The sequence below is a fragment of the Microdochium trichocladiopsis genome, assembly GCF_020744255.1.
Source record: "Microdochium trichocladiopsis strain MPI-CAGE-CH-0230 chromosome Unknown B0I36scaffold_19, whole genome shotgun sequence".
NCBI classification, from domain to species: Eukaryota; Fungi; Ascomycota; class Sordariomycetes; order Xylariales; family Microdochiaceae; genus Microdochium; species Microdochium trichocladiopsis.
Window position 1 is genome coordinate 242429 of NW_025763562.1, and position 20927 is coordinate 263355.

The 20927-nt window shown below is 57.4% G+C and overlaps 7 protein-coding genes across 7 annotated transcripts; 3 read left to right on the top strand and 4 right to left on the bottom strand.

Moving 5' to 3' along the window:
• Positions 1–744: 744 nt before the first annotated feature.
• Positions 745–2818, top strand: B0I36DRAFT_300635 (major facilitator superfamily domain-containing protein; the record flags this gene model as incomplete). Its single annotated transcript, XM_046152029.1, has 3 exons — positions 745–1032; positions 1108–1341; positions 1403–2818. 3 exons carry the CDS (start codon positions 745–747, stop codon positions 2522–2524), a joined length of 1644 nt encoding a protein of 547 aa, XP_046003930.1. The 3' UTR covers positions 2525–2818.
• Positions 2819–3148: 330 nt separating this feature from the next.
• On the bottom strand, positions 3149–4745 carry B0I36DRAFT_370463 (putative 2-hydroxyhepta-2,4-diene-1,7-dioate isomerase; the record flags this gene model as incomplete). Its single annotated transcript, XM_046159913.1, has 5 exons — positions 3149–3358; positions 3428–3582; positions 3652–4165; positions 4233–4583; positions 4659–4745. 5 exons carry the CDS (start codon positions 4743–4745, stop codon positions 3149–3151), a joined length of 1317 nt encoding a protein of 438 aa, XP_046003931.1.
• Positions 4746–5324: 579 nt separating this feature from the next.
• B0I36DRAFT_378642 (uncharacterized protein) lies at positions 5325–5900 on the top strand (the record flags this gene model as incomplete). The annotated part of the gene is made up of 1 exon (XM_046160713.1): positions 5325–5900. One exon carries the CDS (start codon positions 5325–5327, stop codon positions 5898–5900), a length of 576 nt encoding a protein of 191 aa, XP_046003932.1.
• A 3778-nt stretch (positions 5901–9678) lies between these two features.
• Positions 9679–10440, bottom strand: B0I36DRAFT_60925 (uncharacterized protein). Its single transcript, XM_046163092.1, has one exon. The coding sequence runs from the start codon at positions 10201–10203 to the stop codon at positions 9733–9735; it is 471 nt and encodes a 156-aa protein (XP_046003933.1). The 5' UTR covers positions 10204–10440; the 3' UTR covers positions 9679–9732.
• An 805-nt stretch (positions 10441–11245) lies between these two features.
• On the bottom strand, positions 11246–12241 carry B0I36DRAFT_356760 (uncharacterized protein; the record flags this gene model as incomplete). The annotated part of the gene is made up of 2 exons (XM_046157673.1): positions 11246–11570; positions 11799–12241. The coding sequence occupies 2 exons, from the start codon at positions 12239–12241 to the stop codon at positions 11246–11248; spliced, it is 768 nt and encodes a 255-aa protein (XP_046003934.1).
• A 4677-nt stretch (positions 12242–16918) lies between these two features.
• On the top strand, positions 16919–19460 carry B0I36DRAFT_342751 (cytochrome P450). Its single transcript, XM_046156106.1, has 4 exons — positions 16919–17103; positions 17171–17458; positions 17527–18417; positions 18524–19460. Exons 1-4 carry the CDS (start codon positions 16966–16968, stop codon positions 19163–19165), a joined length of 1959 nt encoding a protein of 652 aa, XP_046003935.1. The 5' UTR covers positions 16919–16965; the 3' UTR covers positions 19166–19460.
• A 515-nt stretch (positions 19461–19975) lies between these two features.
• Positions 19976–20640, bottom strand: B0I36DRAFT_356762 (uncharacterized protein; the record flags this gene model as incomplete). Its single annotated transcript, XM_046157674.1, has 2 exons — positions 19976–20397; positions 20628–20640. The coding sequence occupies 2 exons, from the start codon at positions 20638–20640 to the stop codon at positions 19976–19978; spliced, it is 435 nt and encodes a 144-aa protein (XP_046003936.1).
• Between the last annotated feature and the right edge of the window lie 287 nt (positions 20641–20927).

A 20927-nucleotide genomic window follows, 5' to 3' on the forward strand; every position in this document is an offset into this window, starting at 1 on the left:
CGGTCGCGTCGTGGGTCAGGTCCATTGTCGTTGAGCGCGGGGGTCGGCCCGATGATGAAGGCAGAAGTCGGCGTGGGTCCTGGCCAGCGGGAGGCTTTGACGAGAAGAGTTGTCGCACATTCATCGGAGTGAGTGTCGGACCCGGAGAAGGCCAGTGTAGGGACGGGGAGGCATGGGAAGGGTGGAGTGGAAGGAGCCGCGATGTTGGACGGGTGGAGTACCCTGCCGTCGCGCGCAGTGGCAGTTCGGGCCGAATACGTCTTAAATGGGCCCACCCGCCTGAACGGAGCGATGTCAGCACTGCTCCGTGAAACCTTAAGTACCCCAGGATACAGCAATTAGCAAGCCACGTGATCTTTGCAGACACGGCTGTGCACTCGGCGGCAGGTATTGGAGTCTTGGATAATCTTGGAGACTGGAGCTGGCCTGGGATTCTCCATACTCTGTCCTCCATGCTCCCTCCGTGCTGCGGACAATACTGAGTTAGGGTAATGAAATTGGACCGCAGGAGAGATACCTCAGGTTGCAATCCGGGGTCCCCAGACGGCACTTGCATTCTCTATTTTTAAGGTAAATAAGGCACCTTAGGGTGTCCTGAGCTGTAGTGTCCACTTCATATAAAGCACCCTTCCTCCGCCCGAACACGAACTTATTCTTGATAACATCTCAGACACCACCGCTCTGATCTCTGATCCACGGCACCACTACCACACTCGTCGACTTGCTCCAGTCCGCAGCATCACCATGGCCGCGATCGACAACGTCGAAGCCAAGGCACCGGTGAAGACGGTCACTCCAGACCACGTCGAGGACCGCGAAGGCGGCGTCCTCCTTTACGATGAGGAAGGCCATGCGCGCAGGCTGCCCGTGCCCTCGACCTCGCCCAACGACCCCCTCAACTTTGGCCCCTGGCGCCAGCGCCTCATCCTCGTCGCAGTCTGCATCTACGGCATCACCAGCTTCGGCATCGTCCAGCTCACCCCGCTCTTCTTCGGCAAGCTGATTCCGTTGTACAAAGCGCAATCGCAAGGCGTAAGCATCATCCAAGCCACCCTCACAATCTTCTTACTGGTATGGCGGCAAACCTGAACTGACGCGCGACTACAGGCATTCCCCGCCTCTCAAATCATCGAGCTGGCCAGCTACCCTTCGCTATGCATGGGCCTGGGCAACTTCTTGTTCGTCCCGCTCTCCATGGCGCTCGGACGCCGCTTCTCATTCATCCTTTGCAATGTCATTCTGTTGGGCGCCATCATCTGGGCTGCTCTCTCGGACTCCTTCACGTCCCACCTCGGAGCTCGTTGCCTCCAGGGGCTGACTGCGGGCATTGCTGACTGCTTGGTATGCTCTCCTCCGTTCCCCAGCACACATTGACATGCAAAGTGCTAACCCCTAGTCCAAGTTACCCATCATTGTGCTGGACATGACATTCCTCGACAGGCGCAGCTCGCGGCTGGTGGCTTACTGGACTCTAACCGCTGTCGGCTCCTCGCTGATCATCGTCCCCGTTCCCTTCATCGTCGAGGCCGTCGGGGGCAACTGGCGCGTCGGCTACTGGTACTTCGCGGGATTTGCAGCCCTTTCTCTGCTGGCAGTCGTCTTCCTCGTCCCCGAGATCTTGTTCCACCGCAAGGCAGCCCAGTTTGATGGCAAGACCCACGTGACGGACTCGTACGGCACGCACCGCACATTCCTCAGCCCCGAGGCTGCCCGCGAGGCCGGGTTCGAGGTTGACAACGACAACGAGTCTGAGACGGGTGCACCGGCCACGGAAAAGTCCTACCTTCGCCAGATGGCGCCCTTCACCGTCCAGCGCTCGCCCGTCTCCAGCTTCTTTGGCGCCTTTAGGGACATATTCACCTGCCTGCTGATCCCCGGCACCTTCTGGACCCTGCTCTTCAACAGCTTGGTCTTTGGCGGTCTGGTCGCGCTGAGTCTGACCTATACCGAGCGCCTCGAGATGGACCCGTGGCACTTCTCCCCCTCGACCGTGGGCACCGTCCAGGTCGGCGCCGCCATCGGATCCCTCGTGGGCCTCGCCTTTGGCGAGCTCGCTGAGCCGACCAGCCGCTGGCTCACGCGCCGCAACCACGGCGTCCGCGAGCCCGAGCACGTGCTCCCCAACTTTGCCATCCCCACCATCTCGGCCTTTGCCGGCTTCATCGTCTACGGCACCATCGGCGCCGATCCCCACAAGTACAGCTGGGTCGGCATCCACGCCGCCTTTGCCCTCTTCTACTTTGGCTTCTGCGCAATCTCGGCCGTCACGGGCGTCTGGCTGGGAGAGCTCCTGCCCCACATGTCGGGCCCGGCCATCGTGCTGACGTGCGGCGGCCGCAACGCTGTCTCGTTTGGCTACAGCAGCCAGTTCATCGGGTGGATCGGCTCCATCGGGTTCAGGCAGACGTACATCCTGTACGGCGGAGTCCTCTTCGCCCTCGGCTTCCTAGCCATCCCCTTGTACTTCATCAACCCCCGCATCCGCAGGGCCATGCGGGACATCAAGTGGCTGCATGCTTACTGAGCACGCTGGCGGACCTGTTGCTGGTTCAAAACTAGCATGAAGGAGAGGTTGTAGTCGTTGTTATCACCGGGAGTCTGGACGATAAGGATATTTGCAGGGCCCAGCTCAGTTTGGAGGGCTGTGAGTTAGCCCTAGAAGAAGCACGGGATCTATAGAAGGCGGACAGGGAGGGCATAGCTTGGTGGTCAAATCGTATGTTTTTCTGACAATATCTTGGATATCGTTTGCGAAATTGTGTCCCGTTTTCTTGTCACTGCTGCAGCAGCACATGCCAGCCAAAATACCAGCATCCCAGTTCACAAGATGCCATTAAAATTTGATGCTGCTTTACCAAACTGAATTGCGACACATCATTTTAAAAGCGATGCCGTAAAAACGCGCAAAATATTTATCTCTGAAGTGGATCAAGGCAGTGACAAATATGTCGGTACAGGTAACAAAAGCGACGTCAACAAAAAGCATGCACGACGGGCACTTTGATATAGCATGGCGCAGTTCATACATATATCCTCCAGTAGCGTGTATAGATGGCCCCATGGAGATTTTCTATTTTTGTCTTTGTATATGATGCATGTCCAACGATCGGCAGACCACCCCCATAATTCAAGCGTCCAGCTAGTCTAGTCACTCCCCACCCCGTTGGGAAGCAAGCAGCGGCGAGCTCAACGGCGCAAGCCCGAAACTTCGCGCCGAGTCCCAGGCGCTCATGGCAACCACGTCCCCGTCCTTGAGGAACGTGAGCTTTTCGTCATCGGAGCTCCTACCCAGCGGGACGCTCCCGCCCTCGGTCAGCTCGAGCAGGCATCCCAGCGTCCGACGAGCTGGGGAGTCGTTCTGCAAGTCGTTTGTCAGAGAAGTTGTGCGCGGTGTGCACCATGTTTATAGATAGGGCTTCTGACTGACCGGGGACGAGATTGTGCCGGATCCGATGAGATCACCCGTGCTGAGCCCGCAGCCTGACGAGGCGAGGTGCGCCAGCATCTGGCCGGGTGACCACCGGAGATCGCGGAGATTAGACTGCGACGTCAACAGCGGTCCATTGCTGGTCGATTTCGGCCCTGAAAGTTTGTCAGCTGTGTGCTCTTCCTTGCATTGTGGTTTCTGTACGGAGACTGAGTTGGACTTACTGGAGACAGACACCTCAAACTCCAGATCCCACGTGGACTTTTCGTCGCTGTGTCGCAAGTGCGCCGCGCCCGTCGATCCTCCCTTGCGGAGGTCTGCCGCAGGAGACGCGCACTTGGACCCCTGGAGAGTGTCAAGGGTCGTCACCCACGGTGAGATGCTCGTGGCGAACGCCTTGCCATTGAAGGGGCCGAGGGGGGTCATCTCGGCGAACTGGACATCTCTCGCGGACCAGTCGTTGAGCAAGACGACGCCGAAGATGTAGTCGCCGGCCTCGTCGGCGCTGACGGTCCTGCCCTGGGGCAGAGGCTGCGAGAGGAAGAAGCCGATCTCGACCTCAAAGTCCACCCGCTGGCTCTGCTGGAATGATATCGAAAGGGTCTTCGGATCTCGCACCATTCCGTGGGGGCGGTGGACCGGCTCGCCGTCTATCACGACTGATGAAGCTCTACCGTTGTAACCCAAGGGCATCGCATAGTGACTCGGCGGTGTTGCTGCTCCGGCAAGCTTACTACACTGCGTCCTAAGTCAGCGTTACGCCGACGTTTGTGATGCTGGGATAATCTTGGTTGCTTCTACCCACATTGTCGACATGCACATCGGCGCACATAAAGTCTGTGAAGTCCTGGATGTTGAACGGGCGATGCATCGTGGCAGCCGCCCGAGACACAAACACGTGCTCGTTCAGGCCGGCATCGACGAACAGTGGCGACGCGCTGTTGCCGAGCCAGGACTGTAGGCCATGGCGCAGTTGGGACCTTGCCTGTGCTGGCAACGCGGCAATCCTACCGAGGTCGTCGTGGCGGCCGATGGGGTTGTTGGTCAAGTCGGCTTTAAGCTGGTGCAGGCCTATATCATCCAAGAAGGACGACTGCTCAAGCACGGAAATATCGACCACATGGTCTCCTATGGCTGCGCCGACCCGTCTCTCGGCCTGCGAGAGTCAGCACGTAATTATCTTAAACCCAATATTATCAACGAAGGCCAGGCCAGGTACGGATGGACTAACATTTTCCACAGTGCTGAAGATACCAAAGGGTATGTGCGCCAAGGTGAAGGGGCAGCCCGGTGGGACTGGAACTGGGTGTGACACCATTGTTGGGGAGCAGTGGGGCTTGGCAGACTCGGCTCGCACTTGTTCCTGCACCGCCCACCAGGGGAGGGAAGCCAGACAGCAAGAGCTGCTATTAAGAGATTGAGAGATGCACGGGGGCGGCAGGTCACGCAGGGGGCAGACTGCCAAAGCTGCGAAACCGCCGGCCCGAATCCCCCCCGCGCCGACTCTCTGCGCTAGTGTAAACGTAAGCTAAGCTGTTACCCCAGCTCCCCCGCCCTTCTCCGCATCTCCATGTGGAGATGGGGTTCGGACCGAACTTCATGGCGATGCAAACAGCCTTTTGAAGTTCGCGATTCAAACATCCATGTGGGTGTAAACCAAGCCGGTGGTTTTTGTCGCTTGCGAGCTAATGAAAAGTATTGCTCACGTGTCCGTATTATCGCCGTCTAGATTTCCTCATTCATTTTCCAGAAACAGTAGATTTCAAAGCACAACAAAGCAAAGATGCTCCACCCTAACAATAACAACAACGCCATCGTCACGCCGGCTTCAAAGCCCCTCTCTCACGGCACCGAAGACTCAACCTTGCCATCATCATCATCTTCTTCTTCTTCATCCATGGCCCGTCCAAAGAGAGATTTCCAGAGCGGCCTGCCTCAAGCGCGCCGCTTCATCACAACTCACGACGACACCGGAAAGGCCATCTACTCTGAAGACCTCCCGGAGATTGTCCCGTTCTGGGCCGTCGGGCCCCGAGACGAGCCCGCGGCCTTCGGGCTCGTCTACGCCACCACCTCGACGCCGGTCCCGCTGACAAAGGACGAGGACCTGACCACCTTCCGGCGCATCGACGAGCAGCGCACCCGGGGCGGGCTCGTCCACAGCGGCGGGTCGGCCATGCGCTACGTCGACTACCCGCCCAAGGCGAGCTCGCCCATGCACCGCACCGTCAGCTGCGACTACGCCGTCGTGCTGTTCGGCCAGGTCGGCTGCCGGCTGGACTCGGGCGAGGAGCGCGTCCTGAACGCGGGCGACGTGCTCGTCCAGAGGGGCACCATGCACCAGTGGGTCAACCTCGGCGACACGTGGGCCCGGATGCTCTACGTCCTGATTGACTCGGCGCCCGTCGAGTCGGGCGGGGTCATCTTGAAAGAGGATCTCGGCGGGATGGAAGGGGTGCCCGAGTCTCACTGACCTTGGGTTTTCATCTCGCTTGATGGTGGTTGTCACCAGTTGCAGCATTGTTGATCGGAAGTGGGGGTTGTAGACTCGAAAGCCCATCATCATTGCATGAAGAGCCCCCCCAGGGCTAGTACTGTATAACCTATTGTACAATGTAGACTCCGCGTGGGGGACCAGCGTCACATACAGATTCAAAACGGGCAACGATTCTAGAGCATTGTTGAAAGCTGCGAGACTTTCATCAGCACGGCACGATTAGTCACTGTAGAGAAAAGGGGAAACTACCATGCGTTTACAGCAGACAAATGCAAAGCCATGCGCAAAAGGAAGCAGCACATGTTTGGAGCTCCAGGATGGTTGTGTTGCACTGGCAGGATTTCCGAAGCTTGGATTCCGCCGTTTCGGAAGGGCAAAGGAGGGGCCGGGCGTATCGGGTCAGTTCCTGGGGCCTCGAGGACGTCGGCCTTCCGGCCTCGCGCTGCGGGCGCCCGGCCTGCAGAGCTGCGTCCAATGCGACACTGCCCGTGCTAGCGCAGGTGCCTTGCGACTCAAGCAACACCCGTGGCATGATAATTATGTATGCCACCCACCCCTACAGATACAGATACATACGACTCGGGGGACGAAAGTCGCGACTCGATTCTCTTGGATCCGACGGTTAGAACCCACCGGCATCCAAACCTTCCTGGGCTTGTTACGAATTTGTGTGGCTGGTGGTGCCTCGTACATGTTTCTGTACCCTGGCCAAATCAATGGTATTTAAGAGCTTCCAAGGCTGTCTAGTCAGGTCATGGGTACCTCCAGAGAGTTTTTCCAAAATAGCTGCTCTAGCTCTGCTTGATGTTCTTCCGCCCATGTCGCAAACGGTGACGGGCACACCGCAAGCTGGGAAGGGCACTGTAGGACAAGGGGACCATGTGTGAGCTGCGGATGTGTCGAAGTAGGTCATGAATCAAAGTGCAGCCGAGAGAAGCGAATTTAAGAACGAACCACAAATATGGAAAAAGAATAGGGAGAAAAAAGAAAGAGGGGGAAAAAGGGGGGGGGATCTCTCAAACAAGCGCTGGAAAAACATAAATACCAACTCATCAACGCACCAAGGTCGCATGAGACTTCACTCATCATCGGTAAACGGCGCTTTGGCGCAACGTCTCGAAGATAAGGTAAGTTTTGGAAGCCATGCCATACATGCCTTGGACAGGGCTGCAGCCATCTCGTGCAGCCAAGAGCTCGCGGCGCAGGGGGCAGCTGCTCATAGTTTCGAGTCATTGAGAGTATCGCGGGGCGTGAGAGCTTCCACCATGGTAGTCGTGAGTAACCACCAAGCAAGAGTCACAAACTTCTGTCGGATTTCAATGTCATCTGATGTATGGTACAGGAGCAGGACCCCCGCTCGCCAAGGTTGTTTGGCCCCGGTCACGAAACACGTGGCACGGTCAGTGTCAGTACCGAATAAGCTCTACCAAGACGGAGAATGCGCGTCACCGCAGCAGGGGCCTTCTTGCTCGCGGGGCTCCGCTCGCTCGGTGAGGTGAGGTGAGGCGAGGGTCGATGCACTCACTGGCAATCACTTAACGCCCGTGGATATCGCTCAGGATGAACGTAACGACTCCGTCTTGATTTGCAGCAAACAGGCGCACGCGGGGCCAGACATCCCTGCTGGTTTGCCTGTGCTGGACCCGAGCCGAGGGCGACGGTGCCAGCGTGGCATGCGCGGTGTCCCGACTCACCTGAAGATGCCGTCCGCGACGCGGCACAAACACCGTGGTGTCGTGCGCCCACTGAAATGTCTGGAGCCTGTTCCATCCTTGATGATATGTACTGATGATCGCGGACTGCTGCTACAGTACTGCTGCTAGTCAGGCTTGATCCGAGCTATCCGTGCCGTGGGTGAGTCGAGTGCTTGTCGACATGCAGCGATCATCGCGGCTCCACAGCGAAAAGATCCCCGCTACATATGTCTGGCCATATGGCTGGGAACGGTACAGTACAACAAGACGCTGACCCAAAGGCAATGTCTGGCCGGGAGCCCATTTTTCCTTCGAGCGAGACAAACATGAGGATCGTGGCGAGCTCGGCCGTTCTGAGCGGGGATGTTCTAGAAACAAGTTCGAAAATTTCCCACTAGTGGAGGAGGTATCGGATTGTGCCCCGAGAACACCTATATGTGAGTATATTATGAGTGCACGTCCCGGGGGTCCTCTCGCCTAAGCATGTAATTCAATCTTAAGAAGAGTATGCAAATCCGCGAGTGTTGCCCAGTGCAGACGGCAATCATGTGTCGAGTCTTGGCGGGACGGGGAGTCGAGCTCGCGTCTTCTGGATGGTCTGCAGGGGAAGAGCGCGCTTGTGCTCTTGAGGTATCTGACTACCGTACTCGCTTCTCAAGCTAAATGTCTATGCGCACAGCGCTGAGCAGACTGCGGCCGGCCTGGTGATTGCACACGGTAGGTCTTCCGTATCAAGCATTGTTCAAGTCCCGAGTTTAATACTTTGGTCGCGTGTGCTTTGGTGTTTTGTGTCTACTATGCAGGCCACGAGAGTCGAGTTCTGCACCAGGTCATGTACTCCCGGAAAGGTTAACGGCACTCCTGCGTCGTCTCCACATGGCTCGTTGGAGATACATGCCCATGTCCGCCCGTGTGCACGAACACACATGGCTTGGTCCAAATGCCCGACTGGCTAGGCAGCCGGAGGTGGCAAACAAGTTCATTGACCTGGAGTACGCAGCACGAGAGGTCGCTGCGTGGTCGAGACACCCGGCACCCAATTCATGAAGTTGGCGTTTCCACGAGCACGCTCAGCACTTCCACCGGAGGACCGCACAACATGTGACCCCTGTCGACAACGTGGCAACGACTCGGAGTTTACGCCCTAGCGTCCAAGGGTGGAACGAGCAACGCTGTTTCGGAACCAGCCGTGTCACCTAGTATTGCACTTCCAAGGTTCGCCTGACTGCTGAGTCCAGACGGCGACGCCTTGTGGCCGGACAGTTTGTTCGTGCCGGACCAATGTCCATGTTCAGTATGGTCACATGCAAGTGCGGCGTTTCATGCGTGATGAGCGGGCCGGCGCATCTTGGTTCTAGCCGCCTGTGAGGAAGAACCCAGGGTGATCGGCGCTATAACCCCACAAAGGCGAGCAACGGCAAGCCAGCGGTGTCTGTCTGGGCTCTGGTGTTGTGGTGCTGGACAAGACGATTGATGAGAGTCGACACCGAAGATGATGAAGAGCAGTCGTCGCGAGAGAAAAGAGCATCTCGATGGGCAGTGTCGCGGCGGAGCCATGCTCCGGACGCCCCAGGGGCCAGAACGGGCACTGGACCTCGGCGGCAGGCGACATCAGACGGACCAACCAACCAAAGCCTGCCCTGGCGTCTTTCGCGATTCTGCGCAGGCCGTGGCCAATGGCACCTGCAGTGTCTGTCGTCCGAGGATGGCCGGGTCGGCATGGAAGAGAGGTCTTTGTCAGCACCGCACGCGAGACAGGGGGCCTGCGAGATGGCATCGTGTCCGGAGTCAGGACGGAGTACGCTGTGGACTGTAGAGTTGTTGCTAGCATGGGTGGCAGCATGCATTCTGACTCTTGAGGCCGCATCGTGATGCTGAAAAAAAGGGTTCACTGTTTGGAAGGCGGGGTCCGTGCAGGCCTGCACCAACCACGCCCACCAGCGCGTGCAGCGCCTGCCTGCAACACCTGCAACGACTGCAGGACCCCTGCACGTGCAAGTGAGCACCCCTCCAGCTCCCACGTACGTTGTCGAAGTTGGCGACTTCAATTCTCGTCCGCCGAGCCTGGTCGCCGCCCGCCTGCCGCCCGCCGCCCTTCCCGTCGCCCAGACAGACTACCGAGTACCTAATACGTGACGGCCTGCCTGGAGGTGCCCTCTAACGTTAGCTATTGTCGCGATTCGTGTCTCAGTCCCTCGCTCCCTCAGTCCCTCAGTCCCTAAGCACTTCCGTCTCTGAGCTGCCTGCTGCCAGGCGCGACGGCGGCAGCCTCCGCCTGCTGGGAGCCCTCCCGCCTCTACCGCCGCCGTGTGTGCCCACCTCCTTTTTCCAGCCTCCGGCCAGTCCTCCGTTCTCCGTTCTCCTGCCTCTCGCCAGCTCCCGTCGACTCTCGTCAGAGCAGGCTCAGCAGCTCGCTTCCCTGCACGCGCGCCACACAATCGTCTGCGTGGTCCTGGCCGCCACCCTGGCTCGTACCGTGGCCAAGCATCCCCAGCCCAGTCAGAGTCTCCTCCCACTGCCAGCACAGGCCTGCCGTTGCGCACACGACTCCATCCACAGGTCAGTCCATGGGTCTCCTCCGTCATCTTCTCTCGCCCGCCGTGCCGACTGTCATCAGTCAGTGTCCCGCGCCCGGTCTCCAGCCACGGCTCCTTTCTCCGTGACCTCGCTGGGGTGAGTCTCTGGCGCCACGACTGCACACCCTCATCACCCTCTCACCCCCTCGCCGTCGAGCGTCCGAGCGGAGCCGCATGGCGATCCTCTCTCCGTTTCACCACGAGCAAAACACCTCTCCTCCCGGGAGACCTGCTAACATTCTCTCGTGTGCTACGATAGTGTCGGTCTCGCAGCTACCAACGTCACATCTGATCTGCTGCCCGAGTCTTTCGCCATGCTCAGAAAGTAGTCAATGAGGCTAGGGTCATCAGAAAAAGGTTTTCTCATCAAGGCAAGGGTGTAGTAATCTATCGCGGTGCGCACGCGCGGGCGTGTGCGTGCTTGAGTCGCGATCGTAGGAGAGAGGATGCGGGAGGTCTGCACTCTATGCTCCGGTGGGACTTAGGATAGCGAGACACATTTCTCCACGGGAAGAGTCGCGTTGATAAGACCAAACCGGGGCGTCCCACATGCGTGAAGAAGTAGGTTTGCAAATTCCCAAGACGATGGGCGTGCAGAAGGACCATACATTTCATCATCTGGTATCAGGCACGGAAACCTGAACATTTGTCAGGTTTACGCGCGGTTAGGTTAGGGTTAGTCTGGAGCCTCAGGAAAATGATGAGCTCTGGCACCAGTGGCCACTTCTGATTCCGGTACTTTGCAAAGTCTGATCCCCATCTCATGCACAGAGATCATGGACGGACAAGGAGATCAATCGTTCTTGAGCAATGTATACTCCACCCAGCTTCTCGAATTTTAGCGACTCCATGCCACTTGAAAGCAGTCCCGGCGCCACAAGAAGCATCGTGCAGGTCTTGACAGGCGTTTTCAAGGCTCGGTCGGCACCAAGACGAGGCCAAAAAGAAGCGCTGCAAACGAGACGAGACCCGTTCCAGATTGCGAGGCTGCGAGGTTCATTCTCGTGGGCACAGAAAGCTATACAAATGGCCGCTTGGGCATCATATTGCTTCAGGATTGACATCTTGAGGTTCCGTCGAAATTGTTCTCCATGGTGTCTATGCGTTGCGCGGCGGGGATCTGGCTACTTGTCGGGTACTCAAACATTTCGGTGGGACGGTGACGCTGAGAAGAGATTCCATGCCTCGAATTCTTGCGGAGAAGACGCGCGGAGGCACGATCGAGTCCGCTCTGGCCCATCTGCAGGACCAGAATCTTCACATGGTCGTGAAGCTTGGGGGGAGCCCAGTGACGATGACACAGCGGACGAGGGCGAGGAAACGGGAAACGGGTGAGAGCTAAAGAAAGATAAGGCAATGAGACGGAATACTGGATACTAGGCACGCCTCGTAGGAAGGTCGGCTTCCCCTTCACTTAATAGCACCCTTCCACACAAAGCAGCAACTTCGCAACCACATCACCCGCAAACACCAACGCGATTCTCCCATCCCCCGGTGCTCTCGCTTCATCCCACCTAAAATCGTCATCCAAGCAAGCTATCATCGCACCCCGATACTTTGTGCCCATCCGGTGCGCGACAACCCCGGCATGATTCAGCACATACGTCTGCAGATCCTCGCGCCTGTCAAAGCTCGGCAAGTCTTGCCACATGGCAATCTCAAAGAGCACCAACCCGAGCGAGTAGATGTCGTGCTTTGGCTGAAACCGCACGTGGGTGCTGCCGCGCAGATCCGGGTGCTGCCACAGACGGAGCGGGGAGTCGAGATCGCGCGTGTCAATGGTGACTTCGCCCGGCTTTTCGTGGCGCGCGACGCCAAAGCCGACGATCAGGGGCTGCGCAAAGTCGATGGCGCCGTGGCCGATGCGGGAGCGGAAGAGGAGGATGTTCCAGCTGCAGAAGCTCTTGTGGACCCAGGAGACGCTCAGCAGCGACAGGAGGCCGTCGGCTATGGCGTGGGCGAGGCGGTACCGGCCCTCGAGCGTTGGCAGCGCGTTGAGGTTGACGCGTTTGGTCATGCCGAAGCTTTCCAGACTGTACCGGCTCATGGAGGGGAGAAGGGAGAAGAGCGGGACGGGCTCGCGATTGGGATCCGCCGAGGGGGGGAGAGGGTACACCAGGCCAAACCGCCTACTAGTGTAGGGGATGTAGCCGTGGCAACCGGGGAGTGTCTTGAAGTAGGGGTGGCCCCCGAGCTAGAGAAGCACGGCGAGAGTGGCGATCCGTTTCTCGAGGAGTTTGATGTCGATGTCCGTGAGCGAATTGGGATATTGTGCCCCTTCTACTAACACAGTAGAGCCGGCTGATTGTAGTTTGCAGAGAGTGCAGGTTTGCCTTTCCTGGAAGGGTGGCTCAGCCCCGACGAGTATGTCCTTCTCCCGGACGACCTCTTTCAACTCCGAGTCCGAGATGCCTCCGCCGAGCCTCTGTGCCTTGAGAACGGCAGCGGTGTGTATCTCCTGATATAGGTCAACGTGCCCGGCCTGTGCCGCCATTGTATTCCCAAGGCTTCGCAACTCCGTCGGCTCGGCTGCAACCGAGAGCATCTTGATGCTAACAAATCGCCTGGCCACCTCGGCTCCGTTACCACACCGATTAGGGACGGGAGGATCGATTCCAGCCAGTCATTGAGATCTTTCAGCGTCTTCAGTGTCTCGTCAAGCTTCACCTTATCACTTGTATCGTCGACAAGAGACCAGCCAAAGGTGACCTTGCGGAAGAAGCTCACTGCTCGGCTCTGCTCCCGTCGAAGAGTAGCTTTCGGGGGACGTGAACCCGGGCGGGCGGCTGCCGCTGTCGTGGCCCAGAAAGGTCGAGGACAACCCGGCCTATGACAATTTCCCCTCGCACAACAACATCCTCCGCTACGAGGAAGCGCTGAATGTTGGATACCGATACTATGACCGGGCAGACGTCGCCGCCAAGCCGCTGTTCCCGTTCGGCTACGGGCTGTCGTACACGACCTTTGCCGTGCTGGGCGCCGGCATCACGCAGCAGCGCGTCCTGTTCGCGGCCGCTGACGCGAACATCGGCATCACGGTGACAGCGAGGGTGCAGAACACCGGCGGCCGCGCGGGCAAAGTCGCCGTGCAGTTCTACGTCGCCGACTGCAACAGCGGTGATGCGGCCATCGGCGGTGGCGGCGGCGGCGGTGGCCACGCCAGGCCGCCCAAGGAGCTGCGGGCCTTTGAAAAGGTCGCGCTCGAGGCCGGCGAGGTGAGGGACGTCGTCCTGACGCTGGACAGGGACTGCGTGAGCTGCTACGACGCGGCGCGGATGTGCTGGGAGGCGCGGCCGGGAGCGTACAAGGTGCTCGTCGGGCTTTCGAGCGTGGACATTACGCACAGTGTCGACTTTACCCTAGACAAGGGGTTCACGTGGACTGGTGTCTGAGCGGCTGGACGTTGCTCGGTGAGGTCTTCCCTGCCCCAGACTATGAAATCATCTTAAACAATACGCACATCGCAGACATAGAATGCACCAGAGACGTAAGCATGTGTGAGTGCATATTATTTTTGCGTGTAAAACCAGTTGTCGCTCGAACGCCGAGAGATCACATCAACCCATTCCACCCTTCTCAGCCGACCGTCTGCCCCTCGAGCTCCTTCTCCGTCCACTCCCACAGCTTCTCCGCGAGCGCCTGGTCGTAGATCTGGGGCTTCCCGCGCCCCGTGACGCCGATCGGCTCATAGTACGTGCCGGACACGATATCCTTTGCCTTCGCCGTCGACGCCCAGAGTTGGTTCAGCGTGCCCGTGGGTACGTCGACGCCGATAACCATAGAGAGGAAGACAATCACAGCGCCCGCGAACCAGTTGCCGTCCAGCAGTGTGGCGGCGAGGTTGGTCCTGACGACGCCCGGGTGCAGCGACACGGCCGTGAGCTGCGGGTTGTGCCGCGCGAGCTCCCTCGCGTACAGCGCGTTGGCGAGCTTGCTTTGGCCATAACGGGCTCTCCCGGTCATCGCTTCGCCTGTCGTTTTAAGCGCGTCAAAGATGATGCCCTCGGGCGGCCCAAAGGCATGGGCGGCCGAAGAGACGAACACGACGCGGGCGTCGCCGTGCTGCTCCGCCGTCTTGAGGAGTAAGGGCTGGAGCAGCTTGGTCAAGAGCGCGTGGCCCATGTGGTTGGTACCAAACTGGATCTCGTAGCCCTCGTCGGTGGTAGCTGCGGGGACTCCCATGATGCCGGCGTTGAGGAGCAGGATATCGAGCCGATCGGCGCCGTCGAGGATCTGCTTGGCGGCCGTACGGACGGACGCAAAGGAGCCTATGTCTATCTGGACGAACCGGATGTTCGCGCCGGGGACCTCGGCCTTGATCTTGTCCGTAACCTCCTTCGCCTTAGCCGCGTTGCGGGCGGCGAGCCAGATCTCCTTGGGCTCGTGCTTGGCGAACTCGAGGACGGACTGCTGGCCTATGCCGCTGGTGCCGCCCGTTACGAGGACGACCCTGTCCTTGAGGGACGGGATGTCGACCTTGGGGTCAAAGGCGACGCTCTTGCTGCCCGATGCGCCCATTGTGACGGTTGCTTGGTGTATAGTCTTGTTGCGCAATGTTTACGATGAAAGGTTTAAGGCGTGGAGGACAGGACGGGCACAATATCGAAAGGGGGTCCGCAGCTTTTTCTAGTTGTCTCCCGTGCTATCGAATTCCCATCATCTCATATACTCTGTATGGCCGCGAAAGCACAGGGGCATCGCAAACCATAGATTGCGGTTAGCCACCACGCAGACCGCCAGGTTGTCGGGGTGAGGCAGCAGCACTAGACGTCACTAGGCGCATCTAGTATGTGTTTCCAGCTACGGGGCAACGCTATGGCCAGGAACTTAAGGTTTGCACAAGGGAAGCTTACAAACCAAGGTGCACACGGGAGTCTTACAAATCAAGGGCGAGCATGCGAGTCATGGTGGTGTTTAAGCGCGGCTAGCCTGGGCCTCGGCACTTGGTGACCCCTGCATATTGTGCATGTGGTCATCTCCGTGCAGCTTGAAGCATTGTTCTTTGGCATGTCATTCTTTGTAGGCTGGTGATGCACTTGATGTTGAAGGCTTCAACACAACAAACTACAAATGTTACTTGAGCCATCATCTCGGCCAACATCCCGAACCTCAAGCAGTTCCTCAAGTCCTTCTTCACGGGGCTGGGATACCCGCTCAACCTCGACGACACACGGGTCTACGGCAGCTCGCACGCGGGCAACAACTACGCGCTACGGTCCATCAAAGCCAGGGTCCTGGGGGTGTGGTGAAGTGGGGGCGAGTGCGAAGATTGAAGCAACGGAGATGCGAGCGGGTGTATCGCTCTAGTGAATGGATTAGGTACAAGAGCAAGCACGCGAGACACAACCTGTAGACTGCGATACTACATATTCATCTGGGGGCTTTGCGACATACGGGAACAGTATTTACATCACTCGTTTCCGTCTCTCAGCGCACTAGGGCTCTCTTGTACATTCTAGACTTGGACCTCATAGATTTGCTCAGCTAGCCATTTATAGAAAGAGTTGCATACATTTGTTTGACATTACATACTGTTCATTGAGAACTTGTCTTGGAGACCCTCCGTGATCCACCACACGCTCTTCTCCAGCCGTTTCACCAGTTGCCCTCCGACCCTCCGGGTATGTCCAGCATCTGGTTAGTGTTGACCTGTTCGACATATACCTCTTCGTTTGCACTGCCAGATGGAGTGCTGCTGCCACGTGGAGTCGGGCATATTGTCTTCCAACTCTCTAAGGAGATGACAAGCCGACTCATTTTATAGGCTGCTCGCTGGTGTTCGACACGAATTGATAACTTTTAAAATGATCTGTGATTATTTGTTAACTTGTGTCTTGTTTATGGCGCACCTCTCGCTCATACAAACAATGCTTAGGGATTAGTTGGGGTTGGCATAGTCGTCAGTTGGAGTAGTGCTAGGATAAGGTCTTTCTTAAAACCTTCGATATGGATGTCCTCCATCATGGGCAGCAAATTTATCAGGCGGGATCTTCGTTTGCTCTCCGCCCTGTGCTGTTCTGTCTTCCAAATGTGTCGTCTGAATCGCTGACACAGCAGGTATAAGTCCTCATGGTGATAAGTGTTCCTGATTGACTTAAGCGCTACGTACATCAGGCATTGTGAACGAGGTTTGCCTGCCGTATGTGTTGCATGCTACCGCTTATTGCGTCTTATGAAGCACCGACAAAGCTTGCTGGCTGTGTTTGCTCGGTTACGCTCGTTACGCATTGTTGGCCCTCGGCCTTCCAAAACCACCACTCAGGGGTGCTGTGGGAGGCATGCCAAATTGTTCACGCCCTCATCGCCTTGATCGATTGTATGCCCTGTTGCACATGACTCGCCTAACTGACTTTGCCCTGCGAATTGCAAAACTTTCCAGGACGTCGGCAAGACTTCGTGTCTTACGAATCGTAACATTCGAGGATAGCCAGTCTTGCTGTGGCTTCACATCACTGCTTGTTGCCAAGACCGGCCTGGCCTAACTACTGCGGTCTATCTAGAATGGTATGTGGAGATGAGCTCGGCGGGCCGGGTGCTGTCGGCCACCGAGCGCTGAGGGGTCCCTGCATGTCCAACCCGTTCTCCAGGGGTGGTCATCCGGCATTTGCGCATTCCGTCTGGCACGATTTTGACAGTTGGATCCACATCACAGTAGTAGTGCATCACTATATCAGGATGGCAGTTGGTCCACGTTAACTCTTTCACTGCTAAGTATTCGTTCACTACAGTTGCATTCTCGTGACAGAACCTGGCCCGTTGACCACCACACTCATGAGTCTCATCATTGTGGGCTTGGCCCTGGTCTCGTTCCTCTGGGCGGGGTCACAAGTGCTTTTTCTTGTTCGCAACTACAATGCCGCAAAGTCGATGGGCTTGCCTCTGGTTGTTGTGCCATATGATCCCGATGGTGTTAGTCTGGCTCTTGTTCTGCCCATGCCGAAGACACGATATCTGACATCCACTTTCCCCTCTCTAGTTCATTTTCGGAGTCGTCTCCGAGCCGCTGAAACCACTCCTCCGCCGGATTCTGCCCGCCTCCGCTCGGCGTGCCTTTGATCTTACACTATGGGGCTGGGAGTTCCACGACAAGAGCGCCATCCACGAGCGGCTCGGTCCGGCTTTTGTCATTGTCACGACTTCTCTGAATCGCTTCGTTACTGCTGATCCGGCCATGGCCAACGCCATCCTTGCTCGTAGGCGCGACTTTGTTCATCCAGACGTGACGACCAGCGTCATGGGGTTGCTTGGCCACAACCTCGTAACTGTAAGTGAACAACAGCCAGCATAATCTTGCCCCGAAGACTCGGCTGACGCAGTCATCCTGGGAAACAGTCTGTCGACGATTCCTGGGCTCGCCAGCGCCGCATCGTGGCGCCAGCCCTCAACGAGCGGATCAGCTCTGGCGTTTGGGCCGAAAGCAAGGAGCAGGCCAACGAGCTCGTCGACGCCTTGCTCTCTTCAACAACCACCGCCACCGGAGATCCGTCTGCATCCACCAAAGAGAGCATTACCGGCCTGCGAGCCATCGCCATCAACGTGCTCAAGCGTGTCGCCTACGGCCGGCCCGCACCCTACGTGCTCCCGTCAGAGTCGGCAGCCAAGCCCGCCCCGCACGCCGACATGACCTACGTCGACGCCATATCGCTCTGCACTGAGCTGCTGCTGTTCGCCGCCTTTGTGCCGGGTGCCATACTGCGCCTGCCGATCATGCCCTACTCCATGCGCAGGCTCGGCATCGCCCTCGAGCGTCTCCCGAAGCTGACGAACGATCTCCTCGACAACGAGCGTCGGGGCAGTGGCACCACCTTGACTAAGAAAGACGTAAACTTGGGCAGTGTTGCTACTCCAGCCGCCCCGGACACCATCATAAGAACCCTCGTTCGCCTCTCGGACGAAGCCAAGGAGCAAGAAAACAATTGTGACCAGGGGAACCAGACCAAGGAACCTGACAGCGGAACCGTCGGCAGCGGGAAATCGCAGTACCTTTCCGAGGACGAGATCGCCGGGAACCTGTTCATCTTCACGGCAGCCGGGTTCGACACGACTGCTAATACGCTCGGCTTCGCAGTGACGCTACTCGCCGCACACCCACAGTGGCAGGCGTGGGTGCAGGCCGAGATCGACGCCGTCCTCTACGCTGGGGGCGGCGGCACCGGCAAAGAGCTGCAGCTGCCAGATTATGCGGAGGCGTTTCCCAGGCTGCCGCGCTGTCTGGCCCTCATGGTATGTGCAATGCATCCTCGAGTCTGAGGAATTATCCGTGGAGATAGGATGATGAAAACTTGCCCCTTTGCAACAGCCGCTGATAGATTTTCACTGACAAACACAGTTCGAGGTCCTCCGCCTGTTCCCAGCAGTGACGATGCTTATGCGCTCGACCAGCACGCCGCAGACCATCCCCTGCTCCCGTGCCTACTCGACTTCCTCCTCCGACAACGACGATGATAATGCCGAGCTATCGACAATCACTATCCCTGCGCCCTGTGCCGTGTACATCAACACCATGGCCCTGCACGCCAGCTCTTCCGCGTGGGACGACGCATCCGAGTTCAACCCTGCGCGCTGGATCCAGCGCATCTCCACGGGGAGCAACGACGACGACGACGGTAGCGACAACGATGGATCTCGAGTAAAGGCAGTAAACGAAGAAGTAATAGTGGACCACAGCGCAGTCCTCGGTATCCCGCGTGGCGGGTTCCTCCCCTGGTCCTCGGGCCCGAGGAAGTGTCCCGGGCAGAAGATGTCGCAGGTCGAGTTCGTCGCCGTCATCGCGACTCTCTTTGGGCGGTGCAACACCGAGCCCGAGATCACCGGCGGAGATGCTCTGGGTGGTGGCGCGGAGGAGGACATGGAGAAGAGAATGCAGGCCGCGAGGCAGAGGCTGCTTGACCTGACGCAGGACAGCCAGCCGCTGTTCACGCTGGCGATGAACAATCCGCGGGACGTGAGACTTCGATGGACGCCTCGGTAAAGCGCAGGCAAGATGACCGTGGCTTCAGGTGCGCCTGGGGCACGGCATCGCGTGCAGCTGTGAAGACAGCGAGGGGAGCTGCATAAGCATTGCATCGCGGGAACCTTATGTGTCGACCATTGATATGTTTACAAGCATGGTACTACAGAGATTACCAGCTGCAATCACTTGATCTAATTTGTAGGCCCAAAGACCGACGCGGCCGTAGTACGGCTTGTGCGGAAAAGGCGAAAATGTTTGATGAAATTAACAGTAGACTCTGTTCCAACTATAAAACTTTAATTATTATTTTTTAGCTCAATCACGTTATAACGTGACAGTATGATATTTCGGTACTTAGGGGACCGCGATGTATATACCTGATATGCATTGGTTGCACCACCAGGCCAGTGTGGCGAGTGGGGTCAAGAGCCTGCGCTGCATTTCAAGCGCAATGTGACAGGACTTGGATCCTTGCTGTTGCTTGGATTGCGGCGACGCAACTTCTTCTCATCCCAGTGACCGGAAGTTGCACTACATTTTGATCCCCCATCAACCAGAATTTGTCACTTCAAGTGTTAGTGATCGGACTAAGCTGCAACGAATGTGTCTCGATAAAAAGCACCATGGCCATCTCAGACAATCCTACATAGATGAGGTTATTGAACAATGTAAATATCAACCATTCTTCATGGCGGCCCATGAACGACTACTCTACTCCATCTCTATCATGTGCAACTCGCGGCCCTACCTCAGTGCCAGTACAGTTATCTCGGTACATCTCGCGCCCCAGAATCCAGCTCCTTACATCTCCAGTAGGTCGAGAGTCTACTACGGGTTCTTGTGAGTTACATAGGTCTTCCGCTTGCTAGTGTCATCCTCATTGACCGTAGTAATAGTGATGCCCTTGCCTGCGAGGACGGGGTACTCTTCCCGGAGCCAGAAGGCCCTGGGCGCATTCCCGGGCTTCATCAGCACGTACGTGGTCCCCGTCGAGTGCTTGGCCAGCACCTGGCCCATGCGATTGATGACCTCGCGCCCTTCGTCCGGGTTGTCGTAGCACGAGCCGGACCAGTTCTCCTGCATGTCCGGGTCGTATACGAGACTCCACGCCTTGCCGACCCACTTGTCAATGTACTCCTCGCTGGGGTACTCCTCGTCGTCGCGCTTAGGGTGGCGGAAGAGGCTGCGCGGGGCGGCGGCGGTGGCGGCGCCACCGGAGAGCGTCGAGATCGCCTTGGCTGGAGCCGCATCTACGATGAGTGGTAGAGCGAAGAGGAGTGTTTGCGTTATGATGCTAGAGAACTTTATGATTGCGACGTGTTGGAGTGTGATTGCAGTAGAAGTCCTTTATGGCTGATGGTTGAGGGCGGCCAGTACCGAATGAGAACTGCTGGGCTGGAGGATTTTTGAGTGTTGCGCTGTTTTGTGGTGATTATTCAAGAGAGACTGAAGCCGGGTGGTGCAGAGCATGGATTTATACGTTGTTTAGGCATTGTTCAATTCGAAGTTAGGGTGTTCCGTTTGCGAACGATCTTGACGTTGACCTCATGTCAATCACTAATATCTTGACTTTCTAAAAGAGTATTGATGCCGTTTGAAGAACTGATCTGAGCCTATGAGCGACCCCTGAAGGCCCGCAGACGCAGCTCACAGCTCTGTCTGGCAGGTTTTAATCCTGTGGTAAGTCGCAATACCTTCAAATGAGCTCACAGTCTCTGCATCTGCGTGTTAATCGTAGCTTACGGAGGCTTCCCGTCTCTGCTTTGGAATAATCTACAAT

What these genes read in the sequence shown, in the direction of transcription:
- B0I36DRAFT_60925 (XM_046163092.1), bottom strand. Translation starts at nt 10,203, where the DNA reads ATGACGGAGGAGACCCATGGACTGACCTGTGGATGGAGTCGTGTGCGC.
- B0I36DRAFT_342751 (XM_046156106.1), top strand. Translation starts at nt 16,966, where the DNA reads ATGAGTCTCATCATTGTGGGCTTGGCCCTGGTCTCGTTCCTCTGGGCG. An exon ending in TGCCATATGATCCCGATGGT is followed by an intron (nt 17,104 to 17,170) that starts GTTAGTCTGGCT and finishes TCCCCTCTCTAG; the next exon opens with TTCATTTTCGGAGTCGTCTC. An exon ending in CGCGCTGTCTGGCCCTCATG is followed by an intron (nt 18,418 to 18,523) that starts GTATGTGCAATG and finishes TGACAAACACAG; the next exon opens with TTCGAGGTCCTCCGCCTGTT.